This window comes from Mesocricetus auratus, unplaced genomic scaffold, assembly GCF_017639785.1.
Source record: "Mesocricetus auratus isolate SY011 unplaced genomic scaffold, BCM_Maur_2.0 Super-Scaffold_100010, whole genome shotgun sequence".
Taxonomy (NCBI): Eukaryota; Metazoa; Chordata; class Mammalia; order Rodentia; family Cricetidae; genus Mesocricetus; species Mesocricetus auratus.
The window spans coordinates 23,085,268-23,108,188 of NW_024429194.1; the positions used below are offsets into that span (position 1 = coordinate 23,085,268).

At 42.5% G+C, this 22,921-nt stretch overlaps 1 protein-coding gene across 3 annotated transcripts in view; it reads right to left on the bottom strand.

Moving 5' to 3' along the window:
- Window positions 1-22,921, bottom strand: part of Dis3l2 (DIS3 like 3'-5' exoribonuclease 2) — a 330,069-nt gene that overhangs the window by 60,741 nt on the left and 246,407 nt on the right. For all 3 annotated transcript variants that reach the window (XM_040753119.1, XM_040753118.1, XM_040753120.1), the window contains 2 exons: window positions 18,412-18,524; window positions 6,605-6,712 (listed from right to left, as the gene is read on the bottom strand). In XM_040753119.1, the coding sequence (XP_040609053.1) occupies window positions 6,605-6,712; window positions 18,412-18,524 (221 nt within the window). The remainder of the gene's footprint in view (window positions 1-6,604; window positions 6,713-18,411; window positions 18,525-22,921) is intronic.

Sequence of the window (22,921 nt, forward strand, 5' to 3'; positions counted from 1 at the left end):
ATCACACAAATTCTTAGGTCCATACCTAAAGATTCAGAATAAAAAATCTAGTGAAAATACACACACACACACACACACACACACACGTTTATTTTTAGCTAAAGGTCATAACATGGATGATTAAGAAACAAAATACACCTCAAATACATATTCATTTCTACAGTTTATAGATATAGAGGTGTGGAGAAACCTTTAGAAAAATATCAGCATCTCATTAAGATGTCTTTGGTTTAAAAAACTATTAATGGAGCTAATTTAAAATTGTAAATAACTAGATGTGAAATGACTTCTGCATCTCTGGGTTTCCACATAGAGGACACTTAGTTCAAAAAGCCTGTTATGCAGAAACACTTTCCTGATTGGAACCAAAGCAGGTTGCCTGGAGTGGTGGTACCTGGAGCAGGTGAAGCTGATTGCCACTGCCTCTTACAGCCTTGGCAAGGCCATCCTGGACAAAAGGCAAGTCAAATGTGCCAAGGAGAAAGTGTCTGGAAAAGACCTGGGCAGAAAGCAGAGAGGCTGTGGGACAGCAAAGGGCAGGTAGTGCTCGATGGAAGGAAGGCTGACTCTTTACAGGAAGGTCTTGTGACCAACTGTCCAAAACTGTGGGCTGGCTTCAGGGTGAGCAGGGGTGGCAGGAGCTCCTTCATTAGGGCCTCCCTCAATTGAGGCCTGTGGTGATGGAATGAGGCTCAGATTTCTTCTTATAACAGGAGAAAGACAGCAGAACAGAATGAAATTGTAACAAGGCTGACACCCCAGCAGCAGCAGCTCCATTTATTCCATAGGTTTGCTCTCACTGTGTGGGGACAGGACAGAGCCTGCTAAGGACTGTGCCCCAGAAGCTTGGCAGCACAGGGCTGGTTCCAAGTCTGCAGGCCTTTTTGGACTCTAAGTCAGTTTGTTTACAGGTTAGAATTTGCATAGAAACGAAGTTGGAGTTAACTACACAATCCCAGCACTCTTCTGGCTTGTCCTCCAGTCCCAAGAGAGATCATTAGGTCTTTTCACATCTCAATCTGTTGGCAGGTGTGTGAACTTCTAAACTAAAGACAAGGAAGCAAAGGAAACCAAATCTTTGCCACATACAAATACTAGAACAGCAGTTCTCAACTTATGGGTCTTGACTCCCTTGGGAGGGGGTCACATATCAGATATCCTGCATATCAGATATTTACATTACAATTGTAAATATCATAACAGTAGCAAAATTACAGTTATGAAATAGCAATGAAATAATTTTTATGGTTAGGTGTCACCATAGCAGGAGGAACTGAATTAAAGGGTCATAGCATTAGGAGGGTTGATGAAACTCCAGCTGCTCTGGTGTGGCTAGGAGACAGGAATCTTGTTTCTGAGACAGTGGGTGAAGGCACTTCAAAGTGTTCCCTTCTGAGGATTGGCAAGGGGGAATCTTTAAAGGCTCAACTCTGGGACTCATCACTGCATAGGAAGGAACCTGGAAGAGGGGAAAGAGGAAGCGAGAAAGGAGAATGTGGGAAGCAGAGGAGGAAATCTTGATTCAGAAAAGACAGATACTTTCTGCTCGGTGAATCTAGGACCATCTGGTTGGCTGGGGCCTTCAGCAAGAAACTGGGACATGAGGGATACGGAACACAGCAGTTCCTTTCATCCCTCCCTTGACCCAGAGGTGCCACTACAGGTCTGAAATAAAACAGCTAGGTTATGCCCCTGGTAATGACTAAGGGGAGAGATTCTGGAGACCTTCTCTGATTCTCAGAACCAGTCTGAGAAGCTATTGTCCCCCTGGAGCTGCTCAAGCAAGGTATCTAGTAGGGTCCCTGGCATGAAACACAGCGCCTAGCAGGATCTTGCAATAGTCTGGGGAAGAATGCAGCGCTTTGTCTACGGCAGCACCTGGAGAGACTAGTGGCACACAGCGTATTACCTGGTGCTGCTGGCCCTGCACCACCTCCTCTAACTTAATCCTCTATACCAAGAGAAGCTCCCCACAACTGCAAACTCAGTCTGGGGCTTCAGCCACACAGGCTTTGAACTTGCTCCTCTTCATTTGCCTGGGTTCTTGAAGAGGAGCTATCCATGGCACCCTAACTTCCCAACTGGTCTCAAGCTTAGCTCAGGCTTTCCTTTGCAGTGTCTTGGACTGGAGTCCTTAGGCCTGGAATGTGGTATTGAACCTTTCATTATGGGCATCTTGACTATGGGTGAGAGATGTCACCACATTCCTGGGTTTACCAACTGATCTACCTCTCATGTGGTCACTGGGTCTGGGGGGGGGTATTTGGGTAACCACAGAATGAAGAATGTGGTTGGCTGGCCTTGCCCTACAACTCTGTCCACAATTCCATCCCTCATACTTCCTATCTGGTGTGGTTTGGAGGGAGGCCCAGCACCTTGTAGACCTGTGCCTCTTACACCTGCCTTCCAGCCTCATCGAGCAGAAGACCTGGATTCCACACACTGCTTCCAAAGAAACCCCAAAGACCAGTGAGTGCTAGAGTTTACATTTTTCTAGTGTTTCTTTTATGACCCTCATATTCTAGCAAGGCAGTAGAGCAGGCAGCTCCAATTTCTCAGTTCTGCCACTGGCAGCATAATTCAGACACAGTGTTCTTTCCTTGACTCAAGTTAGGTTGCTTCTATGGGCTTTTATTTCTATTTAATTACACATTTTAAAAAATATTTATAAAAATATAGAAGTTATTCACATTTAAAAAACATTAGAAAATAGAAAAAACTACTCACAGTTTTACTATCCAAATACAACCACTATTGGCATTCTGTTTCATTCCCTTCTGGTCTTTTTCTAGTCATTGTCCCCCAAACTTGCTCTCATGTCCATCAGAATATGACTGCTGGCACACTGTATTCATAGTTCCCTATCTGTAGTTCAGACGTCTGCCTCTTAGATCTTGAAAAGGAATTTTTAACCAGATAGTTAAAAGCTATAAGAACCAAATGTAATGTGTATAACATTATTTGATCCCAATTTGGACCAATCAATTGGAGAAAACTAAGGAAATGAATTAGGGACTAGGTTTGGATGACACCAGCAGTCATCGTTAGGTATGCTGAGCTGTGGTTATATAAGAAAATGCCCAGATTTTTAGTCATTGACAGTACTGAATCTGGGATACAGGATTGGGGGCTTATTGTGATATTTTTTCTTACATTATCTACAGTTGAAAATTTTCTAATTAAAGTATATATAATTCTAACACTATCTTTTTGATCTATCTATCTATCTATCTATCTATCTATCTATCTATCTATCTATCTAATCTGTCTACCTAATTATTTACTTCGAGGCAGGGTCTTGCTAACCTAGCACTCACTATGCAGCCCAAGCTGCAGCTGTTTCAGAACCGCTAGAACTCACTGTATCAATATGCTCCTGTTTTTACATAAGCACAAAGTCTCACTATTTTCCCTGTATACGTTTTCATTCATCAGATTCATACCTGCTTTGTTTTAGTTTGCTTGATATAATAGTAATCTTCATCTTCAAAATATGGTTCATGGGCTCTTGTGGACCTTTGAGTCCCATTCAGGCCTAAATGGTCCAAACTGTTTTTAGTCATAATCCAGGGTGTTATACAACCTGACTGTATACTGCCATTCACAGTAATTGTCTAGAAGCCTTTGAAGGTAAAATATTTCACCTGTGTTGGACACAGCAGTCATGCTACTCCCCCTACCACAACCTGGCAGTGAAAAAAAGAGCTAGCTCCATTTAGAATGTTCTCACTGGACAAGGGTAGTTCATTACTTTTCTAGATCTCAACCCCAGGTATTTGCCTTTGTCACTTATACTTTACTAGGAAGGAAGACGACCTCTGGAGGAAAAACATGCACATAGCTATCTGTGAGCTAAACCGATAGCATTCTTACAAACTTACCATTTTTATATGAAGTACAGCTGACATGGAAAACAAGTCTATTTAGACTAGGGTATTTAGTACTTCAAAGAAACAACTGACATTGTTTATCACTGATGATACAAGTTGAACTTTCATAAAATTAGAATTTTAGAAACCCTGCATCTAATATGAGCTCGTGGTTTTCCTAATACTGAAAAGGTTGGACAAATAAGAAAAGCAATGACACTAATAATGTGGTTCTAAAAGTACTATATAATGCAATGTGCCCACAGTTAGAGGTCAGCATATTAGTCAGTACTTTCTAAATGGCCAATATATGTTAAAAAGTCATGCCTGGGTAATAGGTCTATTCTCAGTAGATTTTTATGTAACCTGATTAACAAAGTTCATCTGATACTGTGTTAGTTTGTTCAGGCTGCTATAACAAAATACCATAAACCAAGTGGCTTAAGCCATAGAAATTTGTTTCCCATAGTTCTGAAGGCTAGAAGTTCCAGATCAAGTGCCAGCCAGTTCAGTGCCTGGTGAGGGCTGTCTTCACGACTCCAACACAGCAGCTGCTTTCAGGAAGCATCTTCCATATGTCAGAGGAGAGACAGCAAGCTTTCTGCTGGGTCTTGTTTAATGGGCATGAATTTTACTGGACTATTGTCCTACTCTTTGACCTCATATGGTGTGCACATGCATGTGTGTGTCCTGTGTACATTTATGTGTATGTGAGCACTGTCACAGTGCACATACTTCATTTCAAACCAGAATCATGATTCTTTTTCATTTCTTTTATCCTGATTTTAATTTCTAAAAGTTCCACCGCCCCCCCAAAACCCAGCCTTTTAAACAAATTCCCCCTCCTTCCTCTCCCCTCACTCCAGACTCCTCCCATCTGCTCCTTGGAGAGGGTAAGGCCTCCCCCAGGAAGTCTATTAAGTCTATACCACCATCTCGTTGAGACAGGACCAAGGCACCCCCCACACCCCTGTGTCTAGGCTGAGCAAGGTATCTCTCCATGTAGAATGGGCTCCACTAAGTCAGTCTGTGCATTAGAGTTAGACCTTAGATACACTGCCAGTGGCCTCATATAAATGTGCTTTGCTGTATTTATTTCAGAAAAGACGCTTTCCACTTGGCTGTCTCTTCATGCATGAAGGCGAAATACCTTAGCCAGGCATGGTGACGGGGCAGGTAGAAGGCTGAGGCAGGTGGAGCTCTGTGATCTCGTGAGTTCCAAGCCAGCATGATCTACAAAGCAAGTTCCAAGCTAGCTACAGTTACATAGTGAGGCCCTGGACAGTGCTGGGCTACTGGCTGTAAGGTCCTAAAGGATGCTGAGTATTTATTCTTCATTACTCAGATTCTTCAGAGGAAGGTGTTCCCACCTCCTGACTTACAGGGGATAGGCCTGGCCCCAAGAATTCTGGAGTTCAGATGTTAAGACTTACCTCAATGCCCCTGAGGAACGAGAGGGAGGGAGAGAGGGAGGGAGAGAGGGAGGGAGAGAGGGAGGGAGAGGGGTGGAGAGAGAGAGACAAAGAGAAAGAAAGAGAGAAAGAGACAGAGAGAGAGAGAGAGAGAGAGAGAGAGAGAGAGAGAGAGAGGTGTCCCTGCTTCAGACACACCTTTATTTGCACTGTCTATAGAAAAAAAAGAAAACCTCTGGGTCTTGTGTTAAGACCAGTAGGGTCAATCTGCAATGAACTTTCCACCAATACTGATTTCAGCCTCACTCCCCCCACCCCTCCCCCACCTTCCAGAGTTATCTTGGCCTCCTCCATTCTTGGCTCAGGATCAGGCTTTCTCAGGACTGCTAAGTCAGTTACCACTCATCCATCTGCTCTCCTGGTGCCAAGGGTTTGTTTCTGTTGTCTCCTCTCCCACTTTCTTTGTCCTTGTGGGTTTGTCTTTTTTTCTTTTTCTTTTTCTTTTTTAAAATCTCTTTACTGTTGTTTTAGTGAGGTTTTGGGATGGAATGAAAAGTCAATGTGGTTATTCAATCTTCCATATTTATTTGGAAAGTCTTCATAATTAAGCATCTTTTTTTTTCACTTACACTTATTATTACAGCATATACATTTCCCATGTTCTTTCATGATGTTTGCAACCAGTCTTGCAGAAGTCTGTGCCTCGCAAGCCCTAGGTCTTCAAACAGGGCCCTGTTATTATGTTTACAGCTGTTCACTTTGGGGAGGGAACTGGCTTCTCAAGTGCCACCTTTACCCAGCTTCTTTGCTCCTTGTGCATAGGGAATGCTTGCGGACACTCTCCATCATCTGGGTTTTCCTTACCGCACACTAGGACGGAAGTGGTACTCCACTAATCTTTGTTAGTCTTTGTATTTCCTGCCATCTCACAGGATATTGTAGCCCTCATTGCCATCTTCCTGAGGACATGCTAGAGAAACACACACTGCCACCATCATTCATGCCTGGCTTCCTAATCGGCTTTCCAGATGCACACCCACCCTTATGGAACCCATCTCCTACCCTAAGCTCCCACCTCACAACTGGTGCTGTCATTAGCTGGTAAACACAGGCAGTAGGCAGGGCCAGTCTTGCCTCCTATGTAGGACTGGCTCTTCTGAGACTAGAGTCCCTAGACTTTTTCCCTACAGCAGTTACCCCAGACTGCATCCATTCACCATGAAACTCCAGTCTAGTGCAGACACACAGAGGATGCTTACCATGATATACGGGATGGGACAGTGGTAAGTGGAGAATAAATGACAATTTGTTACAATTTGTTACCTTGCCTTCAGGGGTCAGCTTCCAGATCACAGAGAAGGTCAGCTTGTCAGTCATGGGGTTGAGGCTGCACAGTTCCTCACACAGAAGCCTGGGAAGCATTGGGACCACCTGTGAACATAGGAGAGTTTCTGAGCATCCTCGTCCAACCTGCAAGAGTCTGGCTCAGGCAGCCGAGACACAGACCAGAGACAGCTTTGGTGATCAACAAGTTCCCAGAGTGAGCTGAAGGTGAAGGAGGCTCACTTCTAGAAACCTCTGAAGAAAAAGCACTGTGTTCCAGGCTCTGCCAAAGGCTCCTGCGTCAAGGGAATGTGAACTGGGTGTAGGAGAGGAAGGTATCAGGCAGTAACAAACACTGTCGTTGTGGTTACAGTTCAACCTCTAGATCATTAGGTTCTGCCAGGGCTGGAAAGGTTTCTTCACTTTCAAAATTGCATCTGTAGGGAATACATATATACACCTTTTTCTTGTCATTATCCCCTAAGTAATAGAATATAATATTGCATTAAATGTTTATGAGATATTTGGAGATAATTTGGAGTCTATGGGAGAAGGGAGCTGGAGAGATGGCTCAGCAGCTATGAGAACTTGCTGCTCCTGCAGAGGAACTGAGTCTGGTTCCCAGCACCCACACAGTAGCTCACTCCACTTCTAGGGACTCTTGATGCCCTCTTCCAGCCCCATGGGCACCAGACAGGCACATGGTACACATACATTCATATATATAAAATAAAAATAAATAATTAAAGTATATGTGGGAGGTTTCAGGGTATAACTATTCTGATTGAACAACATACTTAAAAACTCAAAGGCAATGTAAACTCCTCAGTCTTATCAAAGTGATATCATCAGTTATTTAATTTAGTAATTGAACATGCCATAAATTATAAAATTATGTTGGAGTATAAACAGAATAATAAAATATAACTATGACAATTGAAGTTCATAAATTCAGGTTCATAAATGAACAGTGGCTAACCAATCACCCATTTTGCAATATTTCCAAAAAGTGCACTATTTATTTTTGCATGTGGGGGCATATATCATGGTGTCTTTGTGGAGGTCAGGGGGCAGTCTGGGGGAAATTAGTTCTAGAGATTAAACTCAGATCATTAGGCTTGCAGCAAGTACATTTTCCATTGAGCAAACCTGCCAGACCCATTTTGCAGAGTTTTAAAAGCCTGAATGATTTTTCTTACTTACTATGTTTTAATCTCACAATAAATGGATCTTGCTGGTTATGGTGGCACACAGCTTTAATGCCAGCATGCAGAAGACAGAAGAAAAGGCAGGAGGATCTCTGTGAGTTTGGGGTCAGCCTGGTCTACATGGAGTTCCAGGCCAGCTAGGGTTATATAAACAATAACAAACAAACAAAAACAACAAAAATTGTATGGCATACTTCTTTAACAAAACAGTTTGTCTTAATATACTTTGAAATGACGACAGATAACTGTCTCTGAAATTATTTGCATTTTCCCAAATACCAGAAACAAAATTATTTCCTCCTGTGTCCCCCCTACCAAGATGCCCCTTTTTTCCTCCTGCCTTCAAATTGATTTCTTCTCCCATATTTTTCTTGATTACATATCACCACCTGCTCTCTTTCCCAAACTCGAATTACATTGTATGTAAACCATCTCTTTCCCACATTTACTGTGAGCCAACTTGACATACACTGTTGAACCCTGTGTTAATTCACTGAGAAGGGAGGGCTGTTACACTGTATTTACATAAATTTAGCAAATTTCTTTATTATTAAAGTCAAAACAAATCTCTGTGGTTTCTCTCACTATGTGAGTTTCTGTACTGTACTGTTTCCATAAAGGATGTGTTCTTAGTATAGAAGTGGAAATTCAAGAACCCATGGCCTACGTTGGTAATGAAAAATTAATAGTTGCCCATCTCTATAGCAGTATTCTAGAGTTTTAATACCTAGAAAAAACTCAACAACTACTTAACTTCTGGTAACAGCTTCTATATGAAAATGTTCTTTAAGTTTTTACTTCTTCTTGTCTGTTTTTTATACCATCAATCCAAACGACACATTATTTGCTTTCTTGTTTTTTGATTGTTTGCTTTGAAATGGATCCTGTGCTGCTCAGGCTTGTCTTGTAGGACGGCTTTGCTATGGAAGACTTTAAACCTCTGACTCTCCCGGTTCCATCTTCTAAGTGTTGGGATCACAGGTGTGCATGGATGGCCATACCTGGCCTATGCTGTGCTGGGGATTTCATCCAGGGCTTTGTACATGTAAGGCAAGCTATATCCTCAGCATCCCACTAGCTTTAGTGATGGGTTAAAATGTACTCTAAATATATGGCACTTTCTTGTGTGTGCATTATCATGGGGCTGAGCAAAGTTCATCCATGTTTTCTGGGTGTGCATTCCTTCTTTCTTTTCTGGATTGCATTATCAGACGATGACACCAGATGTCCTATGGAAACTGGCTGCTTAATCAGCATGCTTACTGCAATTAGTCCAGAGCTTCTCAATCTCTCTCTCTCTCTCTCTCTCTCTCTCTCTCTCTCTCTCTCTCTCTCTCTCTCTCTCTCTCTCTCTCTCTCTCTCTCTCTCTCTCTCTCTCTCTAGTTAGACAACATTTGTTCAAGGAAATATCATACTTTAAGTCACAAGATTGAGTATCTGATAATGTAACACAACTCAGGACATCATCCTTTAATGTTTGTCAAAAGAAAGTCATTGTATCATGGGCCTAGAATGGATCCTGAAACAGAAAACACTGTTGGAAAAAATAGGTGAAATCTAAATAAAGGATGAAGTATAGTTAACAGCAGGTCCTGTAGGCATCTTGTCTGTGAAGCTGTAACGATGAAGGCAGAAGTAGAACAAGGGAAGCTTGAGGCGTGGCTTCTGTTTGCATGCTCTTTCTGGTGGGTCAGCCGATCTGGTAGGAAGGGCAGAGAAATGCTCCCATGGTTCTTTGTATTTTTCTGTGTAAGTGTTCCCCAATAAACACCCATTTCTCATTTATCTTGGGTCTAGTGAAATCTTTACACCCACACCTTCAGTGTCCCAAAGGCAGTCTCTTAGCTCTGATTTACAGAGTATGGCACTGTAAGATGTTGGCATAGGAGCCTCTCTGTCAAGATTTTTCTGTAGAAAAGCTTTTTTTAAAGCTACACTTTCTATTAATTGATCTACTACACATTTAAATATGAATTTATGCTTATTATACTTATTAAGCCTGATGCATTTTTATAAACAAGTATGAGACTAAAACTTTATGTATAAATGAAGAGCTGGGTGGGGCTTAAGTTTTAAGACCATCAAGCAGCTGAAGGTAGTGCAGTGGTGGCAGGTGTAAAAAAATAAGAAGACTTTGACACAGAGACCTCAAGTCAGACCCTGGGCCCCCACACTTCTTGATGATGCAGTAAGCTAGGACGATTCTGGACCTAAGCTTTCTTTGAAGTGAAATAGCTCTGAAATGCTCAATAAAAGTTAGCTCTTAGTGTCCAAGTCCCTGTGCCCCTTGGCTTAACCTTCCTTATTCTCCTGGTTCCCAGGCTCCCCCTCTAAAAGCATGGCTCTAGCCCTGGGCCTTCCTACTGCAAGCCTTTCACCTGCCTTGCCTGCTCACTGCTCCAGCTTGTGCACATGGCGTTCCCATTTTCTGGAACACCTTTCCCGACCGACACTTTGCTCCAGGCAAACTTTGGCATATCCTTCCAGATTCAGCTCCTTGCCATTTTCATGGCTTATCCAGACTCCCCTAGGCAGAGAATGTACTGTTTTATAACTTCCCTTGATCTTTCCCAAAGAATAAGCTTCTTACTCCACCCTCCTTGCTCTTCCACATCACTCCTAAGGCCCTGACCACACTGCATCCCCATGTCTTGTTAGGTGCCTCCCCACTCCTCCAGGCTATGGAAACCCCAAGAACAAGAGAGGTCTGGCTTTGTACCTCTATCTAGTAGCCCCAAAATAGTAGGCACTGTCAGTATGCATATGACTGACTTCTATTATGATATGAATAACCTGGGTTTTTTCTCTGCTTACTCTCTGTCTCTCCCCCCCCTCTCTCTCTCTCTCTGTCTCTGTCTCTCTCTGTCTCTGTCTCTCTCTCTCTCTGTCTCTGTCTCTCTCTCTCTCTGTCTCTCTCTCTCTCTCATGAAATCCTTGCTGACAGAATTCTATAGCAGCATCTTTACACAAAAATGTCTACGGCAACTAGTACTTTCAGTAGAGAGGGAAGGATTTTGGCTACCCTCTACTAAAAAAAATAATAAAACACTACCAGCACACCCTGTGGCTACCCAGGTTATCAAAACTGCTTTGCTCCTCCCACTGGTCAGATGCCAAAGAACTCAAGTTTCATGAAGATTCAATGGTAACATAATTGTATTTAATTTTTAAAGGACAGTCCTTTTAAATAAATTTTCTACTAGATCTTGGGGAAGAAATCAGATGGAATTCAGAGGAAACAGCCCATGTTCATCCAGTTTTGTAAATAGGTGGTTAGGCCTGTGTCTTTCAAAGGATACGAAATTAAGAGGTTATGATCACATTTGTGGTTTGGCATATCACAGTCTCTCATAAATCCACTGGTCCTCCAGGGGTCACTGTGCATGCATTCCTGCTCAACCCAGAGTGCAGCAGGCTTCCTTGTGGAAGAATGCTGGTGAGGTGGGGCCTCTCTTAAAAGCTACTTTCTCATATGCCTGCCCAGGCAGGTGAGGTGGGAGAGAGGTGCCCTGATCCAATGCAGCATGTGGGTTGTATGAGGCCTGTCACAGCATCTGGAGAGATTCTGTGCCTGAGTGAGGTGCAGAGCACCAAGGATAACCAGGAAAGATGTCTTTGTAGAGAAACTCCTGTTGCCAACAGCACAGGGCTGGTGCCTATGCTTCCTGGGCCCTGACATTTTCCTCCTGGCCTTGCATTCATCATGTTCCCTGCTTAACATGAACCTCCATCACAGTTCCCTAGCTGCCCAAATCCCACTGTCCTAACTGCAAATCAAGCGCCAGTCTCATAGCATGCCTTTGTTGTTCTGGGGACTCTATTGGCTGGACACTGATGGTGACAGAAAACGTGCTGGGCTGTATGGATCAGCTCTTGTCATGCCTTGATAGCATCTTCCCTAGGCTTCTCATTTGTTACTGTTCTCCTCCAGTTTACCCTACTACCTTCTCATTCTTTCTCAGCAGAAAACCTCAACTCTTCTACACAGGGAAGAGACTCAGGCCCTTTCTAGTATTTTCCATCCAACCATCTCTTGAGCCTATTTCACTAACTTTACAGGGATACCTGTTCCCCTGTCTTAAGCCTGCCCTAACTGCCTGCAGCTCTTATTAGTGAACTCCCTGCTCATCAGGTTTGGTTCCCCCATTGTCAGAGCACAAGGGTGGAGCTGCCCTTAACCCTAGACTCTATTCCTTTCTCCAATTAACACCTTCCGAATCTTCACTTGAAGTTTCTCAAAATGGTTTATGGTTCTGGCTCCTCCTTTCAGCCTAGCTTCCCGACTACCACATGATCTTTTCTTTTTACATAGCTCTTGTCAATACCATACCATCTGTATTGAGGTGATACAAAGAGGAACCCTCACTAGAGATGACCCTAGGCCTTTTGAACTTTCAGACTTCAAATTCAGCGTGTGTCTCTAATTCCAGACTTGGAAGGTAGATGCAAGAAGATCAGAGTTTCAAGGTCACCCTCAGCTACTAGGACAGTTTAAGGTCAGCCTGGGCTACAAAGTGCCTTGTCTCAAAATAAAACCAAACAAACAACCAAACAACAAAAATCAAACCAAATTGACCAATCAAACAACTACCAAACAAACAAAAACCCAAGACGAAAAATTGAACTTAATAAACCTCATATATAGCTTCAGATATTTCATGGTACTAATAGAAAAGAGAACAATAAAGTTTACTTCAGTAATTTTTATTTTTTTAAAATAAAATTTTAAAATCTGCTTGTAAGCCTTATTCAAGGGTAGTATTAATCTCTGCATTCCAATTTTAGTATGTGTGTTGCTAAAGCAAAACCACCTCCCTTATTTTCTCCAGATTTCTGTATGTTCCTTATGTTTAAGCATATGTATGTATGTATGTATGTGTGTATGATGGTGCTGGTGTATGTGTGTGTGTGTGTGTGAATGTAGCTGGGTGTGGTTGTGGCTGTGTGCACCTGTGCATGAGCAGAGGCCAAAAGAAGGTGTCAGATCCCTTGGAGCTTGAGTTATAGGTGTTTTGTTAGGATACCTGTATTAACCTGGATACTGGGATATCTCTAAAGTTTGGTCATGATTATGCAGCAAGTGCTCTTAATCATTGAGCTATCTCTCCAGCCCAAACATCTTCTTTCTTACTACACCTTACCTAGTGATAACCTGCAATCAGATTATCAGGAAGGTGATCTGCTAGTAATTACTACATTCTCTGTTTTAGGGATACTATTTATAGTAGGTTCTATTGCCTTTACCTTTCCCAGGAATCAATGAGCTGGATGAGCTGGATTCAGCAACTGGAATTGGGTCTCTTATAGATGAAAGAGGTCCATATACTTTTAGTTGGGCCAAGAAGTCTTCACTAAAAACTAGACCTATAGGTTGGATATGATGATAGAGACTAAGGCAGGAAGATACTGAGCTATACAATAAGATCTCAAGTTTACAACAAAAGCAAAACACAAAAAGATCAGGGTTGGGTCCTCACAATCAGTGACATGGAGTATATGTATTAAGAGCTACTAAGGAGACTCTGCCCTCTTTATCTACCTTGATTTGGTAGCAGCAGTACCTGGAGAAATAGCTTCTCCATTCCCCTACCCTTTTCCTCTCCCTCCTTCTTGCTGTAGGATAGGGAATTCTGGAATTGGGGGTGACCATTCAGCTAGATACAACAGTACGGACAAACTCTATGAACAGGGATCTCTGGGGGCAGTTACTCAAAGCTTCATGGGACAGTGGTATGGAAGGGATGCTGGTACTGAAATGCTATCCCCGATTATGGCTGAATTCTTCTAAAGGAGAATTCTACAGAGTGCTCAAGTGAGTTTCTCCTTAGAAGAAGGTCACTCAACTGTTCTAGAAACCCAGCATAACCTACAATCCTGAAGGAAGCCCATGCTTCTTAGTTTGCCACTTCAGGTCTCTCTCCAACTTCCCTTCTTGGCAACCCTGTAATTCATACCTCAGTCAGTCTACACTCCATGCTGTTCCTCAAACATACTGCCTCTAAACTTATTTATTTACTGTTCATGTGTGTGCATGCCTGTGTGAGCTTCTGTGTACTACCACAGAGGCCAGAAAATCTTAGATCCTCTGGAATTAGAGTTATAGGTAGTTGTGAGATGTCAGGTGGGTGTTGGGAACCAAATCTGGGTCTTCTGCAAGAGCAGTAGGAACTCTTAACTGCTGAGCCATCTCTCCAGCCTCTGAACACACTGACCAGGACCAGGACTGCAGGGCCAGTATTCTCTCAGCTTTTCATCCTGACACCTGGCACAGTGGTCCTCAGTAATGCTATGTGGTGAAGAATGATAGAACTGGTAGCAGAAAAGCAGAGATCTGGGGAATGCTTCAGACCTAAGCCCAAAGCTCAGTCCAGACTGAGCTTAAAGGCTAGCTGTAGAAAAAAGGAGCGATGACAGGACCCTGACTTTCTAAGCATTCTGGACCAGGGCTGGGGAGAGTTGAGAGAACTGGTCATTTAGGTCAATACACCACTGCCCAATACTGCTGGGTGGGGGCACCAACAAGACTATGAAATCTTACATGAGCCTCAGTGAGCAGAAACATCTGCAAAAGCCACAGCAGGCAGGCTGGCCAAGTTCAGCAATGGGTGAGCCAGGACAGCCCTGTGACCAGTTGAAAGGGCCACCGAAGGGAAGAATCAATCATCTGGGTGCGGAGGGACAGGAAGGATGAGCAGTGACATCAGGCCAGACAAGTAATGGGGTCTCTGCTGTCTGAGAGGTCACACACTGTCTTCTTAAGCTAAGCTACTCCTGAAGTAACCCTCCCCTCACATCCTCAGTGAGCCCCAGATGGCAAGTTGGTACTTTCTTCTTTTCTGAGGACTTAGAAGTTTTCATACCAAGATATGCTCAGCTAGCTCCCTGCTCACAGACTGAAGAAACCTAAAGGAAATAGATAAAATGTTTGACAGCCAACGTCTCTGCTTAAAGGGTTTCCTTTTTCATTTCAACACTTCCATGGCCCAGAATTTGATCAACTCTTTGCTACACAGCTTGACATTAACAAAACAGCAACACCAACAATCTGCTGGTGTCAGAAAGAAACATCTTAAAACTCTTTGGACTCTACATGAAGACAGGGTTCCAATCCCAATCTTTGATCTCTATTATAAAGCACTACCAATAAAATATCCTCGAGATTTATGGGCGAGCTTTCATTCGAGCTGTTTCACACCTAAAATAACATGCATGCCTGGGCCAGTAGACAGAAAGTTTAGGTTTAGGTTTCAACTGTTTAGATTTTCTTTCTTTTAAAACTTAATTCACATGTTTATTTTTCTAATTACCTTAAAACTTAAAATTAAATTGTATTTCTTTCCCAGAGAAGACATTAGCTGAGCAGATGTCACAGCCTCTGAAAAGAATAGGTTCAAGTTCAGATACACAGTTGTCCTCATCCTAACAGAACCATCTTTGTCAAAAAGAAAGGGTGACTTTTAAGAATTTAAACAGACACTTTTCAAATTTATCTTTCTCTTGACTGTGCTTCCTTGTTAACAAGAGTCACTGAATCCTTACCCTGTGAGTCAAATCTCAACAAGAAGAATTTCATTTAAAGCCAGTGAGCTAGGACCTGGACCCAAGATTGGTTCCGCTGTATATTGTTCTACTCTCTGGGATCATTCCCCAAACCAAGCTTAGATTGTAACTCTGACCATCAGTCACTTATAAGCCAGCATCCTAGTGAAAAGAAGTCGGAGCCACATTTCCTATAGATGGGAAATCAACCGGAATGCCCACCCCCTTCCCTGGAGTGACAAGAGTTGGGAAAAAATGATTTGGCCAAGTGAGAGAACAGAGAATATGCACAGGGAAAGGCAGCTCACCCAGCTTTTAAGAGGACCTTTCCAGGCAAAGTAAAGTGAAAACAGCAGAAACGTTCCTGGACACAGTCCTTTAAGAAACAAAACCGAGTAGGAAGAAAGGTCAGAGCAGCGGTTCAAAAGCATCAGAATGCACAGCTCCTGCTGTCCAAGGTTGCGGGCCGGCGCCTCGAGCTCCTGCCAAGCTGGAGGCTGGGCTGGGCTGGGCAGTGGAGGCTCCCAGGCCTTCTTCCACCAGCTCTCCACCTTCAGAGTTCAGCAGCAGAGCCCCAACCAGCACTTCCAGGGACAGTCAAACTGTGACAGTCACAAAACCAAAGTAAAGGGCACAGCAAGTGAAACACTTGGTTATTAACCCAATTTTATTGTTTTGTTTCTAATTTTGAAACACAATTCCTGGTTATAAAAGGAGAATGTAGCTACAAGACAAGAGAAAGCCACCTGCTCAGAGGAAGAGGTTCCAATGGTGTCTAAAGTTATCAACTCATCAGATCAGAAGAACAGAGTTAAACTATTGTAAATGGAGAGTGTTTCACATTTACTCATTTGACACAGCCTTTAAGTATAACAGATTACTTCAAAGATTGAGCTTTCCATCACAAAACTAGAGTTTTGTAGCTACAAGGGTTCTGGAAGCTCATCTTCCTTCTTGCAAGTCTGGACCAGGCAAAAGCAGGGTTTTGCCAGTATCACTGTCAGGCAGGAAGTATACACAGGATGCCTTCAGCTTCAGGTAAAGTGGAGTTAGTGTGCAAGTATCTTAACTGCATTGTTAGAGGGTCAAGCTAAGAAGGGGACTTTGGAGTTTAATATGTTTTTTCCTCTTCAAGATGTGTAGTCTAGATACCAAAATAAAGATACAAAATTGAATAAAGGTCACCCCCCAAAAGTGGGTGTGCACATAGATATAGATACACATATGCATGCACACGCACATTGCATGTGAATGTGAGTGCATTTTTTGGTGTATGTGAATGAAGACATGCACATTCCATGGTGTATTGTGGAAGTTGGAGGACAGCCTTGAGTGGTTGTCCTCACCTTCCAACTTGCTTGAGACAGGGTCTCTCTTGTTTACCACTGTGTATGCCTCTGTGGACTGCCTTAATAGCATCTAGACAACACAGTACCAAAGGACTAAACCTTTCTGGAGAGCATCAAGAAGTAGGAGCTTAGAAAGAGCCAGGAATACAGATGTTTTCAAGACCTTGTTTGTTAAATTGTGGAGGGAGCAAGAAAAACCAACAAGAACTAAGAGAAAGGGAAATGTTGTTTTATAAACAGGATAAAAACGTTTGGGCCCAAAGCTATGTGAAAATCCAGACCCTGGAAGAACTCTTTCTTGGTCCTCTGCAGCTTCTACCTAAAATAAACAGGGATCTGAAGAGGGAACAGCCAGACTATGAGGACACACTGTTTGTGAGGCAGAGTTCACAGCCCGGTGTTCCTTCTGCCAACAGTGCGGGCACACAGGCAGTTTGCAGTGGAGAAAGAATGGGTAGCTATACCCATTTCCTGGGCAATAACATTTGGAAATTCTCAGAATAGAGTAAATATGGCACCTGGCTAGTCTCTGGTCCCTGAGAGCTAGGGTCAAGCAAGTTCCCAGAATGTGTTGGGATGGGTTGGCAGGAGCAGGGGCAGGCATTTTACCTTGGTACACTCAATGATCAAACACCCAAAGTCATGTTCTAGAGCATGAGATTTGGGAGGAAAGGTTCAAGCTATTGAGTCCATGGAAGCCAGATAGGAAGTCAATGTCAAGACACAGCCCATAATAAGATGAGTCAAAATGAGCAGAGGAGCATACCATCAGAGAACAAAAAAGCTGAAAGAAACCATGACCTACACTGGAGGATAGAGACAAATCACACATGTTCTTTTATTTACACCTGTCTTCAGAGCCTACTGCAATGCCTTCTATACCTAGTGCTTGGAAAATACTTGTTAAAAGGATGTTAAAATACTTGTTAAAGGGATAGATTCTCAAAGTTACTTGTAGGGATGTGCCAGCTACATAAGACGGAATGGATGTTATTTTTCTCCCTTTCTCCCCTCCCTCTCTCTGTGTGTATAAGTGTGTAAAGACCAAACACCAACATTGGCTATCTTCCTTTCCACCTTATTTTATGTGATAGAACCTTTCACTGAACTCCAAACTCACTGATTGGCTAGATTTGTTGGTGAGTTCTGGGGATCTTCCCCAATTCTCCCACTTGTGCTAGTATTACAAAGCACATCATCATACCCTGCTTTTATGTGGGTGCTGAGGATTCAAACTTAGGTCCTTACGCTTACATGGCAAATATTTTACTTACTGAGTCATCTCCCAGCCCTGAGGAGGGATATAATTTCTTCCTTTCATAGCTGAGGTGAGAGACATCTAACGGTAGAAGTGTTAGATGCATTATCCAATCTTTTTGTATAGTTATCCAAACTATACAAAAAGCATCTGGTGTGAGCTGATTCTTACGTCTTTCTTTGGAGTAACAGTTTGAAAGTTGACCACTGTTGGAGGATTGTGACAAGGCTACTGTGAAGATGAGGTTTGAGATGAAAACTTTGGCTTCTTTCAAGAAAATGTGTGGTGACAGAAGGCAAGCATATTCCCTGTGCCAAGCCTGTCTTTTAGACCTAACTAGATCTGTGAAAAGATTCAGAAAAGACATGTTCTTCACAAACTGCAAACAAAGGAAGAATACTAAATGGGACACTTTGTAAACTCTAGGAAATTTAAAGCTGGCTTGTGTGTACCTTCTGAACCAAGTAGACACTTGTGGCTCTCTCAGCAGCCACCACATCCAGAGAGGATCCCTCCGGAACGAAGTAGCTCACGTCAGCGATGTGGACGCCCACTTCAAAGGTTCCTGTAAGCGGATAAGAAGGAGCATCAGTCTGGTTGGAAAGCTAGCAGAATCCCTCCCGGGATCCTTCCTAAGGGTGTGCATCACTCTCACAGGTTTAGGCCCTGAAGCATGGGCCACTGTTCTAGTCTGGCCTGCTACTTCTAGCTCCTGAGACTGTGCTGTTGTCACTTTCCTCATTCTACACCAGACAGACGAAGAGCTTTTTCCTGTGAACAAATGAGAGTGCAATCTTCACAAACTATTCCCCATCTCTGAAGACTTCTTGTGTTTGGGTAAATTCATCACAACATTTGCAAAAGACAGACCTAGTGGGTAATAAGTTAATCCTTTCAGGTTACAAGAAATGAGTTGGTTCCCCAAACCTGCAAGGCACTATTTATTTATTTATTTTATTTTCTTCTCTTTCTTTCTTTCTTTTTTTGTTTTCAAGACAGGGTTTCTCTGTATTATTTTGAAGGTTGTCCTGAAACTCGCTCTGTAGACCAGGCTAGCCTCAAACTCACAGAGATCCGCCTGCCTCTGCCTCCCGAGTGCTGGTATTAAACACCCAGCACAAGGCACTGTTTCTAGAAGCTCTGCCTTCCGTCTACTTCCATCAGCCACAGCCCTTAGCCAGCCCTAAGTTTGACCTGCCCATCTTGCCCTGCATCCACTCACCTAGCCCTCCATGCTTTTGCTGTCATGCTTCTAAACTTGCTCACTGTTCATGCCCATGCATGGTCTCACCTCAACCTACATTGGTAACCTTGCAGCCTGTCTTTCACACACTGCGGATGCAGTTGCCATGACAACTTTTCTACTCTGAATGCCTCCATCTTACCTTACCCCATTCAGAAGCCTGTCTGACTGGTTCTTTTTGCTATGCTCAGGCTATCTCAGCAGGATCTGCAATCAGCAACCTTTTTACCTAAAAAGGGTCTCCAAACAAGACTCTCTTCACTTGTCTGTTTAAACACCTATTGTGTATCCAATGACATTTATTGTGGTCTGTCCCCAAAATACTCATACTTGCCAGGTATCATAGCATATTTTCACTGGCTTAAATGTTCCTTGTCTACCTCTCTGGACATAACAGAGTAAACAAAGCAAACAGGGCCTTTCTAGACTGTCCACGCTCAATGCCTATAAGAATGCCAGTGCATAGTGGGCACTCAATATTTATGGTATAGAATTGATAGTTTGCTTGTTCCTCTCTGTCCCTCCTTTCTTCCAATAGTCCAATCCCTACTAGGTCCACCAAAGAGGTAGTACCTAGGTTGGTGGAACTGTCCCTTAGCGCCACAGGAGAAGTAGTCTAGAACGTAAGATTCACTCTTGAATGTCCTGCTAATAAATATGGAATGCCATATGAATATAAATATGCATACATGTGGCTTATACACACATGTAATACATATATGGATATACTTATGTATCTATTTATAGAAATACACAAAATGGAGAGCATCTGAAGAGAATATGTTAATAAAACAAGCATCTAGCTTGGAGAAAGAGTCATTGAAGATACAAGCACAGGTTTGAAGGTGCTTAAACTAATCATGCACCTGATCCATTCCCACTATACCCCATTCCTGTCGACAGTGACTACTGTTGGAATAGGCATACGGCACAAACAGAATTTTTCTGAGCCTGTTTTCAGGACCAACATTAGACTTCATCCAAGAGGGTCTCTCCTGTTAACCCAAAATGAGGGACAACATAAGCCTGTAGTTGCCAGACAACCTTCATCCACAAACTCAAAATAATATAAATAACAAAAAAACAAAACAAGTCTAAGAAATAGGGAAAAATCCAGGGTGACCTCATTTGAACTCTGGGATCCAGCTGAGGTTGAACCTAGTCTATTTGTCTACTTGGTCATTCCTGAGCTAATGAATATTCTTTCAGTTCTGAGTCATTGAGAGTCTCATCTGATATCAAGGAGCTTATTAGCATGCCCCCATTTGCTCCTCTGGTGGCCTGTGTGACAAGTCCTAGGGCATCAGACATTCTTAATTCTTTTTTAAAAATACCTTCTTATTTATGCGTATGTGTATGCATGGGTGGTGGGTGAGCATGCCACAATGTACATGTGAATGTTCACCATGTGAACCCTGGGGATTGAACTCAGATCACCAGACTTGGGGACGGGAGCCTTTACACACTGAAACATCTCACTGGCCCATCAGATATTTCATATGGGACATTTATTGGTTTCCTATTCCTCCTTTCTAGGGGCTAATAATTCTTCCCTCGGTTTTTAAAAATGGGGTGCTTAAAATGAAGAGTTCAGGCAAGGATAGAATTTATTCTTCAGTTATTCTGACACACAGAGATCCTCCTACTAAGTGTTTGGGATTTTCTGCACAACCTAGCAGCATTTACAAAGAAGAAACCAAGTCTAAAGCAGCCCGATGGCTGCAATGGGATGACGTAATGGGCTTATTTTCCACAGGGAAAAGTCTGATTGGGGAGCTGGCCTGAGAAACAGCCTGGCTCCATGTTAAGCAGCCTCACTCTGATGACACACAGCTACATTGCTGGGCCACTGCAAAGAACACGCCTGCTATGCCCGATGCTCTAGGAACTTTACTCCAAGCGACCAAAGGCAGAAGTCTTGGATGTCTCAACTTCTAAATTCTGATATTTTAAATATTTAAAACCAACACTTGAAGAAGGTAAAATAAAGGGTCCTCTTTTGAAGTCAGGATTATAATATGTGGGCCTCACAGGTAAATATTGACTAAAGGAAAAGAGAGATGACTTTTACATCATGATATAAACCATAATTTTAAACTTGGGCTCTGTGTTACTATACATGAACTTTCTGAACTTAGTGAAAATTGACAAACTGACAAAGAGTTCATTACAGGAGATAAAACACAGTGGAGGCCAATCTAAATATATTTGACGGACTTGAATTTCATTCTGAATTCCCTGCAGAGCCTCTCAACCCAGCAAAAGACTCTCTTTTATTCTCTACTTTGGACATTTTTTAAAAATGAAAACCCTAAATAAATATTTTATTCCATATATTTTCATAATGTGAACTTGCAGAACTCTTGAGACAGTGGCACTTAAGTTTTTATTCTATGAAAGAAAATATGCACCTCAAAAGTTCAGGCATGATAGCATTTGCTGTCAGAACAGTGAGGACTAGTACTATGTTTTTAAAAATGTTCCTTCTTACTGTCTATTAAAGGAATACATTGGGGCTGGAAAGATGGCTCAGAGGTTAAGGGCACTGACTGCTCTTCCAGAGGACCTGGGTTCAATTACCAGTACCCACATGGCAGCTCACAACCGTCTGTAACTCCTGTTCCAGGGAATCCGATAGCCTCACACAGACATACACACAGGCAAAACACCAGTGCACATAAAATACTAATAAATAAATTATAAAAAGAATATAAAAATTTCTTAAAAATAAAAACTAGTTTACTATCTACTGGGGCAAAGAGGATTCCCATGAGTTTTGAGGAGCAGTGAAAGCAGAGAGAATTTCCCAAGGCCATTCCTGCCTGTCCCACTTTGTACAGAGACCACAAAGCTCAGAGGAATACAAACATCCCTTTGAATGACCTGAGGGGAATCTCACCCTCTTCACTAATGTAAAATACTAATAGGGTAGAACCAGGTTAGAAACTATCTCTTCAAATACAATTTCTCAGCTGGTGCAACCACTTCTCAACATCCTCAAAGGTGGGGCAATCCTCAAGGTGCTCACTTGCTCTGTTCTCAAGAACCCCACTTATGGGAGAGGGTCTTCTCTTTTCAAAGATGTTATTGTCATTATTATTTTATTTAGAGGAAGAGAGAGAGAATGTGAGTATGTATATACAAGTGCAGTCCTTATGAAGTCGAGTAGAGGATGTGAAATCCCCTAGGGCAGAGGTAATGTAGTTGTGAGCTGCCTGAATGAGTCCTCAAAGAACACGTGTGCTCTTAATTGCTGAGCTGTCTCTCTAGTCCCATTGAAGGACATTCTTACATAAACCCATAATATACAGAATACAGCCTCTGGTTGACACCAGCACTGGGCATCCATACATGGAGATTCCTCCTTTTAAGGAAGACTGGGCCTAATGTAATTAGCAGATATACAGATATGATAGAGGACAAAAGCATATGGGAGTGAGTTGAAGTATAATTGATGGAAAAATAGGAAAGTGTTTTGTAATCTATGACAACTACATGAACATAATATTGGCAATGATGTCCATAATAATTCTAATCAGGGTTGGGGATGTGCCTCAATGAAACATCACTTGCCCATCATGCACAAAGCCCTGGGTTCAATCCTATCCTTTCAAATGCTAATTAGGATAGCAGGAATGACTGCCTTTTAAAACATATTTCTGTGCCAGGGCCTCTGAGTACAATCTAACATCGACAGCAACCATTTCCAACAGATTGCA